Here is a 17,118-nt window from a genome sequence, read left to right on the forward strand (position 1 = left end):
AGTTTTAAATATTAAAACCTCACAAATAGCAATTTATAAAAATGATTGTTAAAATTAATTATTGAAGAATGAATTCATATAATTGAAACATTTTGTGTTGTTAAAATGAAATGCATCTTCATTATGAATCTCTGCAGCTATAGTTCATCCATTCATCAATTAAAATGATTACATTTAAAAGATAAACCAGCACTGTAGTACTTAACATAAATAACTATTTATTTGTATTTCTTACCAGTTTCCGTCAACATTTTTTTCTGCATCAATAAACAAAGAATTCATCACTTTCTGTGTACAATGAAAATGAATTTTGTTCTATTTGGGATTGTTGGATCTTTCTGAAAGCTTGAAAACAACCTTTAATCCATCGCCAAACTGGAATATGTCATATCTGAACTTGAGTACAGCCTCCTGTGTTCTCGGTAGAACATGTGTGGAGAACGTGTCAGTGCGTCCAGGAGAAAGGATCAGACGAGTTGGGCTGGTTGTACTGGGTTGGATATATTTTTACTGGGAGAGTGAAGCTGCAGTTTGTCTGCAGGCAGGATGAAGGACAGACTGTATTTACATTCTCCAGCTGTGATGAACACAAATGGCTGAGTCTTCATCAGTCAGATTCACTTCACATTCACCATCAGCTCCAGATTAAAAGGAGAAAACTTTGTGTTTTATCGCAGATACAAATAACAGACACCTCCACGGTCAACTTTCTTCACTGTGAAGAGTCTGATGTTGAAAAGGTTTGTCTGAATGTGATAAAATAAAGAAAAATGTTTGCACATTTATCAAAGACAAACAAACCGGAGACAAACTCTAACAGTGACGTTTTTTGAACGATTTGTTCAAAACCCATACGCATATTTCTTGTCCTCATAACATTTTGTCCTTGCAGGTTTATTGAGATGATCTTATTCAAGAACAAATAGTTTTTATGAAACAGACTAACCTCTGGTTTTCTGACATACGTAACTGCAAGAATTTTTTTTCTTTTGTTTTTATATATGCAAAGGAGGATTGTCTAGGGCCAACAGATGTCCTGTGATTATAACATCCAACATTAGTACGCAACTACAAGAAAATTACAAAATATATATATATTTTTGTAATTATGGGGCAAAGATGTCAAAATCGGTTTTCTTAAAATTATACAGGAAATCTGTATGTTTATATTACATGAAATAACATGTTTTGTCAAAATTATTTTGAAAGTAGTAATTACAGGTATTTCATCTCATAATAACAAAAGCTTTGTAATTATTAGTTCCAAATCCTAAAATTACAACCAGTTAAAAGAAAATGTCTCCAGTTTGTTTTCTGTAGTCTATGTAATGTGGATTTGTAGGATTATTGGAACGATCCAACGTTAGCCCATGCTAGGCTAAAGATCAGAAGAGCTTTTGCTTTAACTTTAGCACAACAGAATCAAAATAAACCCACTTCCTATAAACATTGGACTGTTACACACAAAATGTGGAATACTCCCTTAATATTTATCGTAGAAATATTAAGGCCAGATAAAACATTTCATTTTTTCTGTGAAGCCTGATGAGGTGAAGTAATGTCAATCGGCCTGGAGACTCAGCCTGGGAAACATTCAGGATTACAAACATCATTTAAAGTTTAAAAGTTTCATGCACATGAACAGAACCGAGAGAAAAAACAAACAAACAAACAAACAAACAAAAAAAACAAAACAAAACAAAACTACCCCCCCTCCCCAAAAAAAAAGCCACTTGCAGAAAAGAGAACAGCTGAGAATTGTAAAAATAAGGTGGAGGAGTATTCTGCTGGTTAGACGTCAGCATTACTGATGCATACACACTTCTACTTTTACATACAAGTTATAGATTTTCTTAATAACACTTTGGTTTAGTTTAAAACAAACTATCGTAAGCTTTGTAATACAGGAAACCATCTCTCCTTCTCTTTAAAAAAAATTGTTAAATTAAATCCAATAAAAAAAAGAACGATTAAACATTTTAATTTGTTTTTCAATCAATTTAACAGCAGATGAGGAAAATAACGTCAACAGACTTCACATCAGTTGAACTATACATTATCTACATGACTGCTGCTTGCGCCGCAGCAGGAACTGATGTCACACGGCAACAGACGCCTGATAAGACGAGTCATCAGCCAATCAGAGGACAGAGTCAGCTGGTGGCGGCAGAGTATCAGATTATTATTTAATGTGAGGGGGGTGCGTTTAGCAGAGATTTACTTTAAAATATTTACTACATGTTCATTAACACAGAAACTCACAAGTCTCCTGGACGATGAGACAAACTATAATCATAAAAAAGTCGCCACGTTCTGAGGATAAAGGTCACAATATTTTGAGAAAGCGTTCAAATGTTCACGGACAATATGTTGTATCGGCGTGACTAAATTTCATCTGCGCACACGAAATAATTACCAGAATTTTACTGCACGCACCAAAAATAACTCCTCACACTTCACTTCCACATCTAATGCTGCTTTGACCTGGATCATCTCCAGCAGCTCCATCTGCTACCAAACACCTGCAGCACAAGCCCCTCCCTCACGTCTCTGATCAAACTTGCTGTTTTACAGGAAGTAGAGAGACATCTGACGAGGCAGGAAGAAGTCCGTCTTTCAGCCGTCTGTGCTCGGCGACCAGTCTGAATCAAGAGTCCCAGTTCTGACTCCGCCTCCTTTGGCCAGTACATTTGGCCTCACTCTGGATGCTCTGCCTCCTCCTGCGTGCTGAGTTTTTAGTTTTTCCATAATCCACTCCGGTCAAAGCAGGTGCATCATCTGAAGGGTGAGCACTGATTAGCTGAGTCGTTCCAAGGAGGTGGCGCCTGAAGCAGGATGCCGCTGGATTCTGTCCGACTCAACAAAGAAAGACAAGTCCAATAGAAACGATAGCTGCCTTATCAACCAATCACCAAGCCCAGTGGGTGTGGGGACCAATCAGAAGTCCTCCAGTTACCCAAAGGAGCAGTGACATCACAGGTGAATGAAATGGTTTTTATTGCTGGAGCTCCAACACGTCGCTGCTTGCTGATTAACTGTGTATTCTTTGAAGCTGATGCCGGTTGCTAAGCAGCAGCAGCAGCAGCAGCAGCAGCAGCAGCAGCAACAGCAACAGCAGCAACAGCAACAGCAACAGCAACAACAACAACACTGGGACATAAATCAGCTGCAGTTAAAAGAAAAGCTCCAGACGCCAAAATGTCAGAGCTTTGGGTATTCAGAACAGCCGATGAGAGCAAGCATGAACCAGGTTCAAGGGATGGGTTAAAGCCAACTGAAGGAGAGGAAGGGTTAAATGGGAGATCAGCAAGACGCTCTGGCACCGCCCCCTGCTGGCAGGGGCGACTGAACAGCATTATGGGTATGTTGAGAGTAATTGAGGGTGTGCTACAGGTGCTGGTGAGGGACAATCTGAGGAGACTAAACTACGATCAGAACAAATTAACTCAAAAACCTTTAACAACTTTCCAGCAGGTGTGGGGGCGCGGCCAACATAAGTCCACACCCTCTACACAGCAGCCATCTTGTCATGAGGGCTGCTGCTGCTGCTGCTGCTGCTGCTACTACTACTGCTGTTGTTGTTGTTGTTGTTATTGTTGTTGTTGTTGTTGTCATGGCCACCCGGGGACGTCACACTGCTCTGCATCCTGTCAGACGTCTTAGGAGTGCAGTCTCTGTCTCCAGGAGCAATGTGGGCGGGTCCAGGAGAGGACAGGGAGGAGGTACGGGAGGAGGCGGGGCGGTAGGCCGCCATCAGCTCTGCCATACGCTCTGGAGTCGGAGCCCACTTGGCAAAACCTGCGTCGTTCTGAAGAAAGAGTACTGCAGTGCCGTGTACCGCCCGGTAGTACATCTCCTCTCTGGAGGTACAAAGACAGACGAGGATTGATACAGCTCTGTATTACAGCACAATATAACATATATAACATATACAGTATCACCCTGCAGGGACAACAATGGGACTGTGTTGTCAGGTTCAGTATCAGTGCAGTATCTGTATTGGTATAGTTCCAGGGTCAGTGAATAACACAGTAGTTGTGCCTCTTGTTGACAGCTGGATTAAAACTTGATGCAGTCTCATTGCAGAACAACATCTGATAAATACTTATGAGGGTACAGCTCCCAGTACAGTAACGAGTAATATTACAGTATCAGTACCTCTTGCAGGTGTGTTGACTGCCGGACCGATACTCGTGTTCGTAGGCCGGGATGCTCAGTTGGTGACGAAGGAATCGGCTTGCTTCCATACGAGTCAGGGCCGGGGTCACGGGGTCACGCCATTCAGGGACAAAGACGATGAAAGACAGCGGCTCAGAGGACTGGTCCAACAGTTCCTGCAAGAGCGACAGACAGACAGAACTATTCAGTCCCTGTGAAAAGTTTGGGCTTCCATGTGTAGAGGATCAACCAAAACAATAAAGATTAAACTAATACTGATCGGACTGGTGCACTGACCTCGAAGTGTTTAACCATGGCGTCCATCAGCTCTTCACAGAATGGAGGATTAGCTTCAAATGAGCCGCTGACTGGAGAGAACGACAAGAAGGGCCTGAAAACACAAACAACACACACTCGCGCTTAGTTCAGAAGCACTCCTCAGTTTGACACAGACTAGAGGTGTCTCTGATTCTTTCACAGATCACAGATCGGACAAAAAGAGGTTGACACTATCCAGCAGTTTGGGGAGTCCAACACCCGTCTCACCCTCTGGATCCGAAGAAGCCGTCGATGTCGGGGAAAGCGGAGCAGAACTGTTTGAAGTAGCAGTTGAGTGGCGACGCAAAACACTCAAAGGAAACTCCAAACTGTCGGTTCAACGCTTCAAACACTGCCACTGGCAGCGCCCCCTGCAGGCCTGTCCCCTCATTAGCACCACTGCCAAACATCTCCTGGACACAAACACATACAGACACACACCCCGTTAACTCATCAGCAAAATGAGATGTTACAAAAGAGCAAGTGAAACCTGACTGGGCAAAAAAGCAACAGCTGACCTGGTATCTCTTCAGGAGGCACCACACTCTGGATAAGAACTTCTCAAAGCGGGGATCATCAATACAGCTGTACCTGTACAACAACTCCTACACAGACAGACAGACAGACAGACAGACAGACAGACGGTCAATAAAAACAGAAACAGATGCAGATGCCCTGTTGACACAGCTATCAAGTGAAGGTTGCCTCCTGCTGGTGAACAGTACAAATAAACTATTGTGGAAGGAAAATGTTCAACCTCGCTGATCATCTCTAACTGCTGCTGTTTGCTGTTCAGCTGCTGTCAAAGAAATTTACCAATTCTTGTCAAGATGTTTTGCATTAAAAACCATCCAGTGGCTGAAAATAGTCCCACCTGGTTTTAAATATGCAATATCTGTGAGAAGTGTTAATTTCCCTGAAAGTAATAATTGACAAAAAGTAAAAACGAGTTACATGAATGAGAATAGTGTCACTCATCAAAGCTCAGCAAAAACAAAAAACAGAAAGAACCGGTACTTTCTTTTTGACACCTGCTGTTACACAGTATAGCCCCAGTAACATCAGAGCAGCAGCTTGGGCAGTGTCTGTTGGTAAAGACCACTGACCAGTTTACTGAAGTGACCTCTGTTGACTTTGACCATCTCTCCTCTGAAGCGCAGACAGGCCATGTCATTCTCAAAGTGCAACTCCACTCGAGGGAGGGGCGGCGAGGGGATCACCAGACGCACTGGGTAACAGTAGACCAGCCGAGACTGCTGAGGGGACGCACACGCCTCTGAACACAGAAACATATCATACACATCTGTTAATGACATGTGCAGCTGTAGGTGGTCCTGAAGCATTTTCAGCCGTGTGTGTTGCGTACCTGTGGGCGGGTCCTGCAGCAGGCTCAGGTGTGTCTGTCTCAAGCGGCGGCTGTAGTCTGCAGACAGCTGGTAGATCTTAGAGCATATTCCCTCTACAGAGTCCTTTGCGACAGCGGCAACATGAGGACCACACTGTTGCCTCAAGTGCTCCAGTCGGTCCTATAAACACAAAAGGTTAAATTATACATCAGCCTTTTACCTCAAACAACGATGCCCTCCCTACCCTAAAAAGATGAAATGCACTGGGACTGGGGCAATACAGGTGATGATCAGCTCATAGTTCGGCAACTCTTGTCACATGAGAGGCTGTGGCAAACTGATGACACAACCCCAAAGTCAATCATCAATCATTAGTAATTAACGTATTTATAAGTTATTTAATTTTTTTAAACCAAGATTTATCTGGATTATGGTTCTTTGACTACCCACAAGTGTTGAAACAGGTTTCACATCTAGTTCAATATAATTATAGTTAAGAACAGCAGAGGTTAAAGGTCAACGGTTACCATGTAGTCCTCCTTGCTGGCAGAGTGATCTCGGCGCAGCCAACTCATGGTGTCTTCAGCATTCCACTTCACCACCTTCCTGCTCTCTGGACTGGCATTCCTGCTCGGCACAGAGGACAAGGATCAGGGGTCAGATGCCCATCAGCCAGTGATGTCAGCATGGTCACACAGTGAGACTGGTTTGCCCTGGCCTACCTGGAGTCAATCATCTTCTTGGCGGCTTCAGCGTATTTAAACAACAACTTCCGGGCCTCCTCTTTGTACTTAATGCGAGACAATCTGAGACATAAAGAAAAGAATGTACGATGAGACAGTGTTTATGGTAATCAACTCTGTCCAGCAAAACATTTTCAATTCACAAAGTATGAGGATGCGGACAGTAAGACAGGCACCTGATGGGGATGTCATTCATGACTTCTCTGAACATGGACGGGGAGATGACAGGGTCACAGTCACTCGGCAGTAAAGGGTCATGACCTTTGTCAATCACTTTTCTCTCTAGTAGCCAGCGGTTGAATGACTCCCGAGGTGGATCGATGCCTGAATCACAGACACATGTGAAGCTTGTTAATAAACGGGCTTTCAGACAGTAACATAACCTTAAGTACTCAGTTGAAGTAAATGGACTGCAGTTATATAGCTTTTATATCCTTAGGTCAATAAAAGTGAGCAATTTATAGACCACCTGCTACATTTGCTGAGCAACAGCCTCCCCGTGTCATTCAGGATCCCCCCACCAGTACTTTCAATTTCCTATAATGACCACAGATGTCCCTCATGCTTCATTCATCCATCTTACTTTTAATCAGCACATTTGTCTATATCAGCCATCATTTAATTTCACTTCACTTCACTTCAGTGCAACATGACTACAAGCAGCTTCTGTATCCAGAGGCAGTGTGGTAAGGTGTTTTCAGACAGTCCTTTTACCAGCAGTGAATGAGCCTGTTAGCAGTGATGGTACCTTCTCTCTGGTGACACAGCTCGTGGTAGTGTTGTCTCAGTTTTGTGACCAGCTGAGCTCTCTGCAGCTCAATCTCAGGGTGTGGGGGCAAGTGGTTGGCTGGCGGGTGCTCTCTGATCACAGCATTCGTCTGAATGTCCAGATCCCAGTAGATACTTAAGACAACAACAATAAAGAACTTTAAAACCTCCATCGGATAAACATGAAGATATAAAGAGAGAGGAATGGATGGAAAAATGAAGGGCTATGGACTGAGGACTCACACAGCTGGTCTGTATGGGGCGGGTGCAGGGCTTGGTGTGGTGGGTGTGGCTGATTGGGCCTGTTTCTCCTCAGGGGCAGAGCTCCAGGGTTTGACCCCGGGTGTGCTGGGAGAGATGGGTGTGGTGGGCTCCACCTGAAAAAAAACAAAACAAAACAAAAACAAAAACAGACATGCATGTAAAATTACACAGAAGGATTTAAAGAATCCCTTCCTCAGGATTCCAATAAGAAACTGCACATACTACCTTCAGAGTAGGACTCGGCCAACAAAAAAAGGTGTTAGACTTAACGTGAGGCATGTGGCACTTAAAACAATGCCCGCTGGCTAGAAATTTATGCAGGTGCTCCAGAGCATCATAAAACAATAAACCTCTCGGGAGCAAGACGGCTGCATTTTTTTGGGACAGGTGGCTGCAGTTGCTGCATCATCAGACTTACTAAGAAAAAACTCAATGCAATAATATAACTTGTGTTGATATTTTTATACTAAAATACAGTTTTACGGCCAGACACTGATGAGTAACTTCACTTCAGTTTCCTGACACTTCCTCCTGCAGACACCGGCTGTTCACATTACATCAACCATCAAGTCAATCTAAGTGTAAACAGTCTGACACAGGTGTGAGTTCTGGTTCAGTTGTAGGTGGCCAACATTTACCTTTGCTCGTTTAACGCTGTTAGGCCCCGCTGCCTGCTCCTCAGAGCTCCTCCTCTTCCTTTGACCATTACCAAGGGTACTGTCTCCACCTTCCGCTGGAGCCGCATTAAGACCTAGAGGATCGGACTGTCGACAGAAAGACAGGTAGAGAGAGAGAGACAGGTCAGAAACACAGGTTGGCAGACAGTTTGAGGGACAGACAAGCAGACATAGTTAGATACTAACTACTAGCAGTTAAAATAGCATATAAAGACATTCAGTATAAAATCATTAGACAAAATATCATACCCGAAAACATCCTGTTATTCAAGTTAATGCACTTAATAAGGGTAGAACAGTTAACTCTTTCTCAACAGAAAGTGATGTGAATTTACACAGACAGATAATGAAACATTAGAAGAAGAAAATATTAACATCTTGATTCAGAAAGTAACTCACAATGACGTCATGCTGACCCAACACTGGGACCTCCCACAGGCTCTGATTGGTGAATCTGTTGAAATAATAGGGCCGGTTCTCCCTCCGTGACCAGCACTTAGCCCATCCAGCCTGAACCAGCTCATCTGTCATGCATACAGTTTCAGGGAAACAGACAGGTCAGAGAAAGACCATGACCAATATTGATTAGTTACTCTGTCAGACAGACAGGTACAGCTTTACAGGGCAGTTATTGTAGCATAACTACTTAAAATTGTGAGCTACAGTTTTATCCCAGTCAGTGTGTGTCTACTAAGATTTGTATATGTTTACAAATGTGGGTATAGAGGTGACAGATAGGGGAGAGACAGACAGGCGTACCTGGCAGCTCAGGTGGTTTGGTGGCGGTGGATGGAGAGAGGGGTGGTCCCTGAGAGGACGCGGAGCCAGAGGGAGACAGCATCATGGCTGCCTCCCCCTTCACCGATCCCTGGCTGTCATTGGACATCTCAGCTTCTCATCAGAATGACATCTACCTGTCTGGGTGGGAAGAGAGAGTGCGACTTTCAAAATAAACCATGGTGAGTCACAAGGCTCACACAATATACCATCTGAATCCTTTTTAGCAGGAAGACTGACATCAGAACTGTATATAGATTACAGCTGCTATTAATCAAAAAAAATATTTCTATTCCACAAACGTGTCCTGAAAAAGAAATGTGTAACTATGCTATGACGATCCTGTGACAAATCTGCCAAACTATTTCCCAAGGTAGTAATTCTCCTATCAAAGTGTAATCAAAATCTTTGACATCTACAGTTGCTTTAGTGCAGATCACTGCTGGTCAATGAAGATTATCAGCACAAACTAAAAAAATAATACAAAATGAAACAAAGAAAAGGTATGAATAGAAAAGCAAGATCAGTTTATTATCTGGATAACGAGTCAGATGCATTACAATACCTTCATTTTAAGTTCCTATAAAAAAGATGATTAAATTTTTAGCTTTGTTAAATATTTACCAGATTTGTCAGCATTTGTTAAGCGTCTCCCCGTGTGTTTAATATTTATTTATTCCCTTTACATCAGCCTGAAGTGATATGTTGTTAAATCACTGCAAACCGAACTGGAGAAGAAACAAGCAGTCATTTAATTAAACTGGCAGAATATAAATGACTTCAATACATTTTTGTTCCATTTTCCAGTTTGGGTTTGCTTCAGTTGTCTCAATAAAATCTCTTCGGGGTTTAGAAACAGCTGCAGATCTCCGGGTTTCCAATGTTTTATTAACAGAATGATTAATCCCTGAAACAAATCGATCACGCCGGTGATGATTAACTGCAGCTTAATAAAGTTGATCCAGTAAAGATCTGTGTGAGTATATATATGTTTCGGTGTTTATATAAGCCAAACTGTGCTGGATTTCCTGACACTTCCACAGATTTCCAGCTAAACACGTCGGAGGGAAAAGTCTCCCGGTCGAGCGGACAGGGTCAATGTGGCGGCGAACGGAGCCGGATCCGTTCAGATTGTATTTATTTCAAATCTAATCTCGAAGATCGATAACCATGACGGGTAATCCGGAGCCTCGTTGTTGTCGGAATTAATGTGAGCGCCATGTTGATAAATTCATTATTATTATTTTTTTTTCCTGGTGTTTTCTCTCACGCGCAGAGACGAGCGCCATGGTTACACGCATGCGCCTGGCAGGCTTTGGAAACAAACACGGAGGAGGAGGAGGGAGGAAGGGGGAGGACAACAAAAGGCTGCGGCTGCTCCGCCGGAGCCCGGGCTCAACACACGGACCCCGCAGCGGTCCGTCCGGGTCCACGGCGGCGTCAAACTGGGCCAAAGTGGTTCAAACACACAGAGGGGCCGTCGGCTCGTCCCCAGCTCCGTCGTTAACGGACATTTCGCCTCGACTCGCTCGGGGCGACAGCTGCCGTTTAGGCGCCACTTCGCTCACAAGATGGCGGACACGCCCCTGCCACAGCTCGGCGCGTCCTGCACAACATTTCTGCTCCGGTCTACCGACCCGGCCGCCCTGCGCGCCGGTAACCCGCTTCATCTGAAGGCCCGAACCTTCCGCCGCGCCCCGGTGCGGTCGGAGCGGCTCCCCGGGGCCGCTTGCCCTTACCTTCACCGGTTAAGTCGCGGAGAGTCGCGGGTTCTGTGTGTTTGTTTCGGGTCCTCCGCTCCGCTCCCTCCCCGCCTGCTCAGACATCTTTACAGGGACCCGGGCTGAGCCACTGCGCAGACGCGGCGAAGTCCCCACTTCCTGTTCCGCGTTGTCCGGTCCCCGCCGCCATGTTGAGCAGGTCGTGAGACCAAAATCCGGAAAGCCGCATAAAAATGTTTTCAAAAAAACGCAACTCCCATCGCAAAGTCTACAGAGTTAACTTTCATTTCACAATCACACACTGCGTCGAAAAGCCGATTAGATTTAGAGTTTAGAATTTACATGGACGGGGAAAAAAGGGATCCCACAAGATTACTCTCAAAGTAAAAGTGAAAGCATTACCAGAAAAATGATCTCATATTGGTTTTTCAGGTTATTCCAGGGTACACATCTATAGTCTGGTTATTACTCTAAAGAGATGTGTATCATCAGCAGAAAAACACAAAACCAATCAAAATAAGTCAAGACAATATATTTGAATATTTTCATCACTGACAATTTTGTCCCAACAGTGAGCGTTCCTCCTACACCTATGGGATACATCATTATACAGTCCCACATCAAGTAACGCTAATCTGTCCCTTCTCAAGTATCAAAATCAAAAGTAGTAATTCTGCAGAGAAGCGACCACTAACAGCAGCTTTCACTATGAGGTAATGCAGCACACTTATAAAGAAGGATAAAGTGAAGGTAATTAAGTTTGATACTTCCATTTTAAAAGTCCTGAGTCCTGAAAAAGGTTTTATGATATTATTTATTTGTTTACATAGTAGAAAATCTTTTGACTGGTTTTCAGATGTCTTTATTTCTGAAAAAACAAAGTGTTTACAGTTAAATAATAAAACCATAACATTACACAAATGTTGCATATTTTACATGGATGGAAGCACCGTAATAACTGTTGGTTATTAGTTAGCAATGAGTTAAGTTCATCATGGTGAAAGTAACTAAAGGGTTAAAGGCATCCTAATGTAGAAAAATAAAAATCACAGAAAAATTCTGCAGCCTTTCTGAAGTCAGAGGTCAAAGTTTAAGTCAGATCAGATTCTGAACAATCTGCTGAACCTCTTTTCCGTCCAGAGCTTCTCCAGAACATCAGCAGGCTGCTCACTCAGACTCAGAGCAGAGTAAACTAAGATCAGTATCAGTTACTGGACTTTGATGAAAAGTGAATTTACTGTATGTTGTGAACTGAAACAGTCTGAGGGGAAAGATATTGTATGTTAATAGTGACAATAAAAACAGACAGCTCCGAGTCTGCATCAAAACCTGCAGCGTCATTGTCACAGACAGCTTCTGATGTATGAAAAAAAAAAAAAAACAGAGTGAGACCTCTTCAGGCTGTCTGGAATAAACCCGGTCAGAGGACAGACATCAGAGCTCAGGTCTCTGATGTCAGGGTCAGAGGTCAGAGGTCACGGATCATGCAGTCCTCCCGCTGCAGCAGCAGGTCGACGGCAGCCTCCACGTCCTCCACGACGTGACTTGGTTCTACCAGGTCAGGCTCCAGGACCAGGTCTCTGTGACCATGGAACACCTTTTCTGTGATGGTGCTGCCCGGGTTGCTTGGCAGCGGGGAGCGAGGGTTATAGACACCTGTGCACACCTGAAGACAAGAAGGGCGGCTTTTTGTTATCTGGAGGACAGTCTCCTGTACTATTGTACCATATTGTTTTCATGTTATTTCCAGTAAACATCCATTATGGAAAACTACCAGATGTGGTTTAAAAACATGTTGCTCTTCCTGTAGTGAAGCTTTTTGACGTCAGGCTGTACTTTACCACTTTACCGCTACTGTGGAGTCTTATTTTTAGATTCTGTCCCATGTTTTGTTTACAGGCTGTGTGATCATCCGCATTTTCCATTTCTAACTCAACCAACGTCTCTCATGAAGTACAGAATTGTTCTTACTGATTGACAGAAGTAACAAAATCAGACGTCTTTAAAAAGTTGAAGCTTTTTAAAGAAGATGAATGAACAGTCTGTGTACCAGTATGGAGTGGCACTGAGCCGCAGCAGAGACCAGCTCCGCCTCCGGGACCACCGTCGTCATCTGACTCCCCGTTCCTTGGGCCACATATTTGGTGCTGGTTGTCATGGCAGCGTGCTGCTGAGCCAGGTAGCGGTTGTACAGGTTCGCACCGTAGATGTCTGTCGTCAGGTTGTCGCTACGTAACAGTAAAACTTTGGTTACCCAACAGCATAGACGGTGTTATAGATGATTACATGTTAGCAGAGGAAGTCAAAGAAAATTAACAAAAATTAAACAAAGAGTCTGTGGGTTGTTTTCAAGGTGAGTCTGTGGCTGTGGTGTCAATAAGAGCTGTTACCTGTTCCTGCAGAGGTAGGCTATGTCTCTTTCTGCTTTTCAGCAGCATTTAATATTATTAAAAGCAGAAAAGCAGAACAGCTTCTACGATGGTTGGCTGTTCTGATTGGTTTCAGTGAATGGAACTGTACAGCATTATAATATCGACATTGTTTTGGATGGTTTGGTTTTCTGACGTGGATTGGCTGTGCTTACCCGACAGCGTAGATGGTGGTTAACTTGCAGGTGGGGCTCTGGAGCCTCAGCAGATGCTCAGCATATTGGTATGTGAGCAGGCTCGGTTTGCCCAGCAGAGCCTGGTACTGCAGCTCCAGACCGGTCAGCTTCCTGTAGACAGACTCCAGACACAGCATGAACATGCCGTGGCCGAATCTACGGTAACACGACAGGGTCAAAACTCTAAACAGGAAAGATCAGTTACTGAGATATTGGTGCTTTTTGTTTAGTTTTATCAGTTACCGCGGAGACGGAGCCTCGGCCATCCACATCAGGTCCATGTTACAGGCCAGAACCGGCAGCTGAGCTGAAAAGTGAGACTCATACTCACAACCCGGGCTGCCATTCGTCAGCAGAACATCAATCAGCAGTTGCAAGTTGGTCTCCCATCTAATCGGCTCTCCAAACAAGATAATTGCTGAGGAAACAGTAAGTGAGGGAAGAAAAGTCAACAAAATTAGTGTGTCTTTGTGCATTTCTTTTTTTGTTATATTTTTATGTGCTGCTCATATTGCTTTGTTAGAATGTCGTCCATTGACTTTTATTTACACAATGCTATCTGCTGTTGAGATGACAGCACTAAACAAGACAAAGTTTTTTGTGTACAAGTGCAAATAGTTCAATACTTCTTGTTACTGTTTTATTTAATATTTAATTAAGTTGTGCTTTTATGTTAACTTAGTCGTGTTTTTGTTTCTTATTTAATTGTGTAAATACACTTTAGATAGATGTTTACAATTTCGCTGTTATTCTCTCAGATTTTTACTGAGCACAAGGGAGCAGCACCTGTGACTTCATTATAAGTGACGTATAATGACAGTAAAGCTTTTCTATTTTATTCTCTTTTGGCATAGTTACCTTCAATTTTAGGAAGAGTCGGCAGTTGAGAGGACTGAAAAACAATAGAATTAAATTAAATCTCTGATACTCTTTGAATTTCAAGATTTCCACTGTAAGAATTATCGAACACACAAGAGTAACAGCAACACAAATAAAGTTCGTCCCTTTCAAGGCCTCACAACATTCCTGTATGCAGCCTGGAGCCTTTAATGAGGTGAAACATTTTGAATGGCAGGTATCTTTATTTAGAGTCCATGTGCAGGACTCACAGCTACTTTTGGTCTCTTCTTGTGTTCCACCATGTCCAGCAGAGGGTGCTTCTCTTTGAGCTGCTCGATGCTCAACACTTTCTGGAAACCTAAACTGATGATGACATGGTCAAGGCATCGACGCTCAAACGAACTGCTGACCAGTGAAATGTGTATTCTGTCATATTGCAGTTGTTCATATCGCAGGATTTTAAAAATTCAGAATTACATTTCGACAAACATGATGAATTGTTGCATGTAAACACAAAAAGGTGAATTATTGTAAGAGTTCAGTCCTCACAACACAAATTTTACTGGTCAAGCAGGTAATTGATTGAACAATTCTTCTGATTTTAACATAATTATCAGTATGTCAACGAAACAGATCGCTGCTGATTACTGCAACACCAAGTCAAAAACATCTGTGGGAAAGAAAATAAATCAAATGAATTTTCTTCCCATTCCTGTGTCGTTATTAAAAACAACATTATTGAAACTAAGTTTCAGATTACAGGTGATGTAAATGTTGAATGAGGTCTGATATAAAAACCAGAAACAACTACAGACTGTTCGTTTCTGTTTGACCTGATCATGTTAAAATACTACATCTTTATTTTCTGATGACGATGTTTTTAGCATTTTGTGACCAGAATGTGAAAATTGGGGAAAAAGGGATTTCGTTAAAATGTTCAAATGTGTTTTATTGCTCAATTCATAGACTGCAAATATATTTTCTGGGATCTGTGACAAATTTAAATATATAAAACCTTGTGGGTTAAGAATTATTGCCACAAAGGTCAAAGATGGACTGTGAAGGATACGTATTGGCGATGTCAGTCACTGGACCCTGCCCCGACACCAGCACACATTTATCGTGGAAACTCTTCATTGTTCGCAGAGGACTGTGGGAAAGAACCACCTGATCTGGAGCGATCTACAGGAAGAGAGATCACATGGCATGGCATGTCATTGTCACACAAAACTTTGTTAAACTTAATCTGATTAAAACGGTGATTAAAGGCAAAACTAAACAATTTAAAAAAGCAAAACAAATTGAGTTTAAAAAAAATCTCTGATTTGATTCAAGCTACACCACCATGAAAAAAAATGTCTGATGTCCGTCCTCTACCTGTCACTCTGTCCTAAGTATCCTGTCCATCATTTGTCTCTCTGTCCTCAAAAGTTATAAGTCCCCTAACTGTCAGTGAGTTGTTGTGTTTATGTCCCCAAAAAACACAAACTCACACAGAGTGACCTGCCGGCTCTCTTTTCTTTACCTGCCTTCCTATCTCTTGTCCTCCACCTGTCTCACTCTCCCTCTCCTTGTCTTACCTGGACGTCCAGCAGGTGAGACAGCTGTTGGGCCTTTTGGTGTCTCTGACAGCTACTTGCATTGGTGACAAAGACAACAGGAAACAGGAAGTTGTTGTTCTTGTCCAGAAGCTTCTGAAAAGCTCGTTGTGCGGCCGGGATCACCGAGCCACCGCGGAGCAGGACTCCATCCACGTCGAAGAGGATGCCCGCCTGGTGGAGACAGAGACATGCTTCAATTATCATGTCAATTCTACTATTTCATTTTCACTCAATACCTTTCATGTGTGTAAAGTCTGAAGCATAAAAATGGTCATTATGCACTTTTCTCTATTTTAACAACAGCGTGTCTCTTTCTGTTTTCTTATAATAAGACTCGCACAGATACAAAGTGAGGATGAACTGTTTCTCTGGACTTGTAATTTCTTTACATGACTTCTCTTATTCACACATAAACTTAACTTTAAGTGACCAACTTCAAGACCCTAAAACTTACGTGAATGAAGACAAACAATTAGGTTTTCATCAGAGAGGGGAACCTCATAATGCCAGTCAGTAATCAGGTCAATAAAACAGATACAAACACTGACCTGTCTGCCTGTTGACATGTGTCTGGTCATCTGCTGCAGGAAACCTCGACACCACATGACTGATCTGTCTGTTAGAAAGCTTCTGTGTGCTTCTCATTTATACTAACACGACTGTGACATCATACAGTAGGCAGGGCTGCATCTTCACAGTGACGCCAATCAGATTAACTACAATACATTAATATGACAATTAATCATCTCAAATTTTATATCTTGATTTTGCTTGTTTTATTTTAATGTTTAATCTTGATTAAATACATTTATTATTTCAGTATTTTAGAGCCATCAAGCTGCAAAAAACAGTCCACACTGCAGCGTAAAACACACACACACACACACACACACACACACACACAAGCTGCTGATTAAATGTGGCTGATGGCAGTTTTCTCTCACATGACATCACATGCAGCATTCGGCCATTAATCAGCCAATCACATGCTGCAGCAGGCTGCCACCAATCAACCAATCAGCTGCCAGATTGAAGCCACATGAGACAGAAAGTCTCAGAGGACGAGGACAGACAGAGTGATCTGACAACACCGGTGATGCTGTATATCTAACCCTCACAAACTCACAAAAGAACATCATTAACATTTGGATGGAAACTTCAGGTGTCAGACGTCAGATGTCCCTCCTGCCTACGAAAACCTTTAAAGACTTCAGCTGATGTACTGAGACACTCCCCTTCACTGTGGGTGTCACCTGTCTCCTCCACAGCTGCTGTTATTCTGAAGACCATATTTTTCTTG

General features: G+C 42.8%; 2 protein-coding genes across 4 annotated transcripts; both read right to left on the reverse strand.

Annotated features, from left to right (window-relative positions):
• Positions 1–482: 482 nt before the first annotated feature.
• Positions 483–10,939, reverse strand: pcif1 (phosphorylated CTD interacting factor 1). Of its 3 annotated transcripts, none has more exons than XM_029501468.1 (16): positions 10,791–10,939; positions 9,034–9,192; positions 8,674–8,798; positions 8,236–8,361; positions 7,577–7,710; positions 7,314–7,468; positions 6,742–6,889; positions 6,545–6,628; positions 6,350–6,449; positions 5,843–6,002; positions 5,583–5,752; positions 4,995–5,081; positions 4,705–4,889; positions 4,456–4,549; positions 4,159–4,334; positions 483–3,860 (listed from the first exon to the last, which is right to left on the reverse strand). In XM_029501468.1, exons 2-16 carry the CDS (start codon positions 9,158–9,160, stop codon positions 3,509–3,511), a joined length of 2,223 nt encoding a protein of 740 aa, XP_029357328.1. In that variant the 5' UTR covers positions 9,161–9,192; positions 10,791–10,939; the 3' UTR covers positions 483–3,508. The 3 variants fall into 3 exon arrangements, with proteins under 3 accessions (XP_029357328.1, XP_029357331.1, XP_029357329.1); XM_029501471.1 differs by having other exon boundaries at positions 9,034–9,188; positions 10,791–10,860; XM_029501469.1 differs by lacking the exon at positions 10,791–10,939 and adding an exon at positions 9,676–10,770.
• Positions 10,940–12,163: 1,224 nt separating this feature from the next.
• LOC115043917 (haloacid dehalogenase-like hydrolase domain-containing 5) lies at positions 12,164–16,423 on the reverse strand. Its single transcript, XM_029502697.1, has 9 exons — positions 16,367–16,423; positions 15,798–15,989; positions 15,287–15,399; positions 14,487–14,580; positions 14,236–14,269; positions 13,621–13,795; positions 13,357–13,533; positions 12,823–13,000; positions 12,164–12,438 (listed from the first exon to the last, which is right to left on the reverse strand). The coding sequence occupies exons 1-9, from the start codon at positions 16,421–16,423 to the stop codon at positions 12,241–12,243; spliced, it is 1,218 nt and encodes a 405-aa protein (XP_029358557.1). The 3' UTR covers positions 12,164–12,240.
• Between the last annotated feature and the right edge of the window lie 695 nt (positions 16,424–17,118).

This window comes from Echeneis naucrates, chromosome 5, assembly GCF_900963305.1.
Source record: "Echeneis naucrates chromosome 5, fEcheNa1.1, whole genome shotgun sequence".
Taxonomy (NCBI): Eukaryota; Metazoa; Chordata; class Actinopteri; order Carangiformes; family Echeneidae; genus Echeneis; species Echeneis naucrates.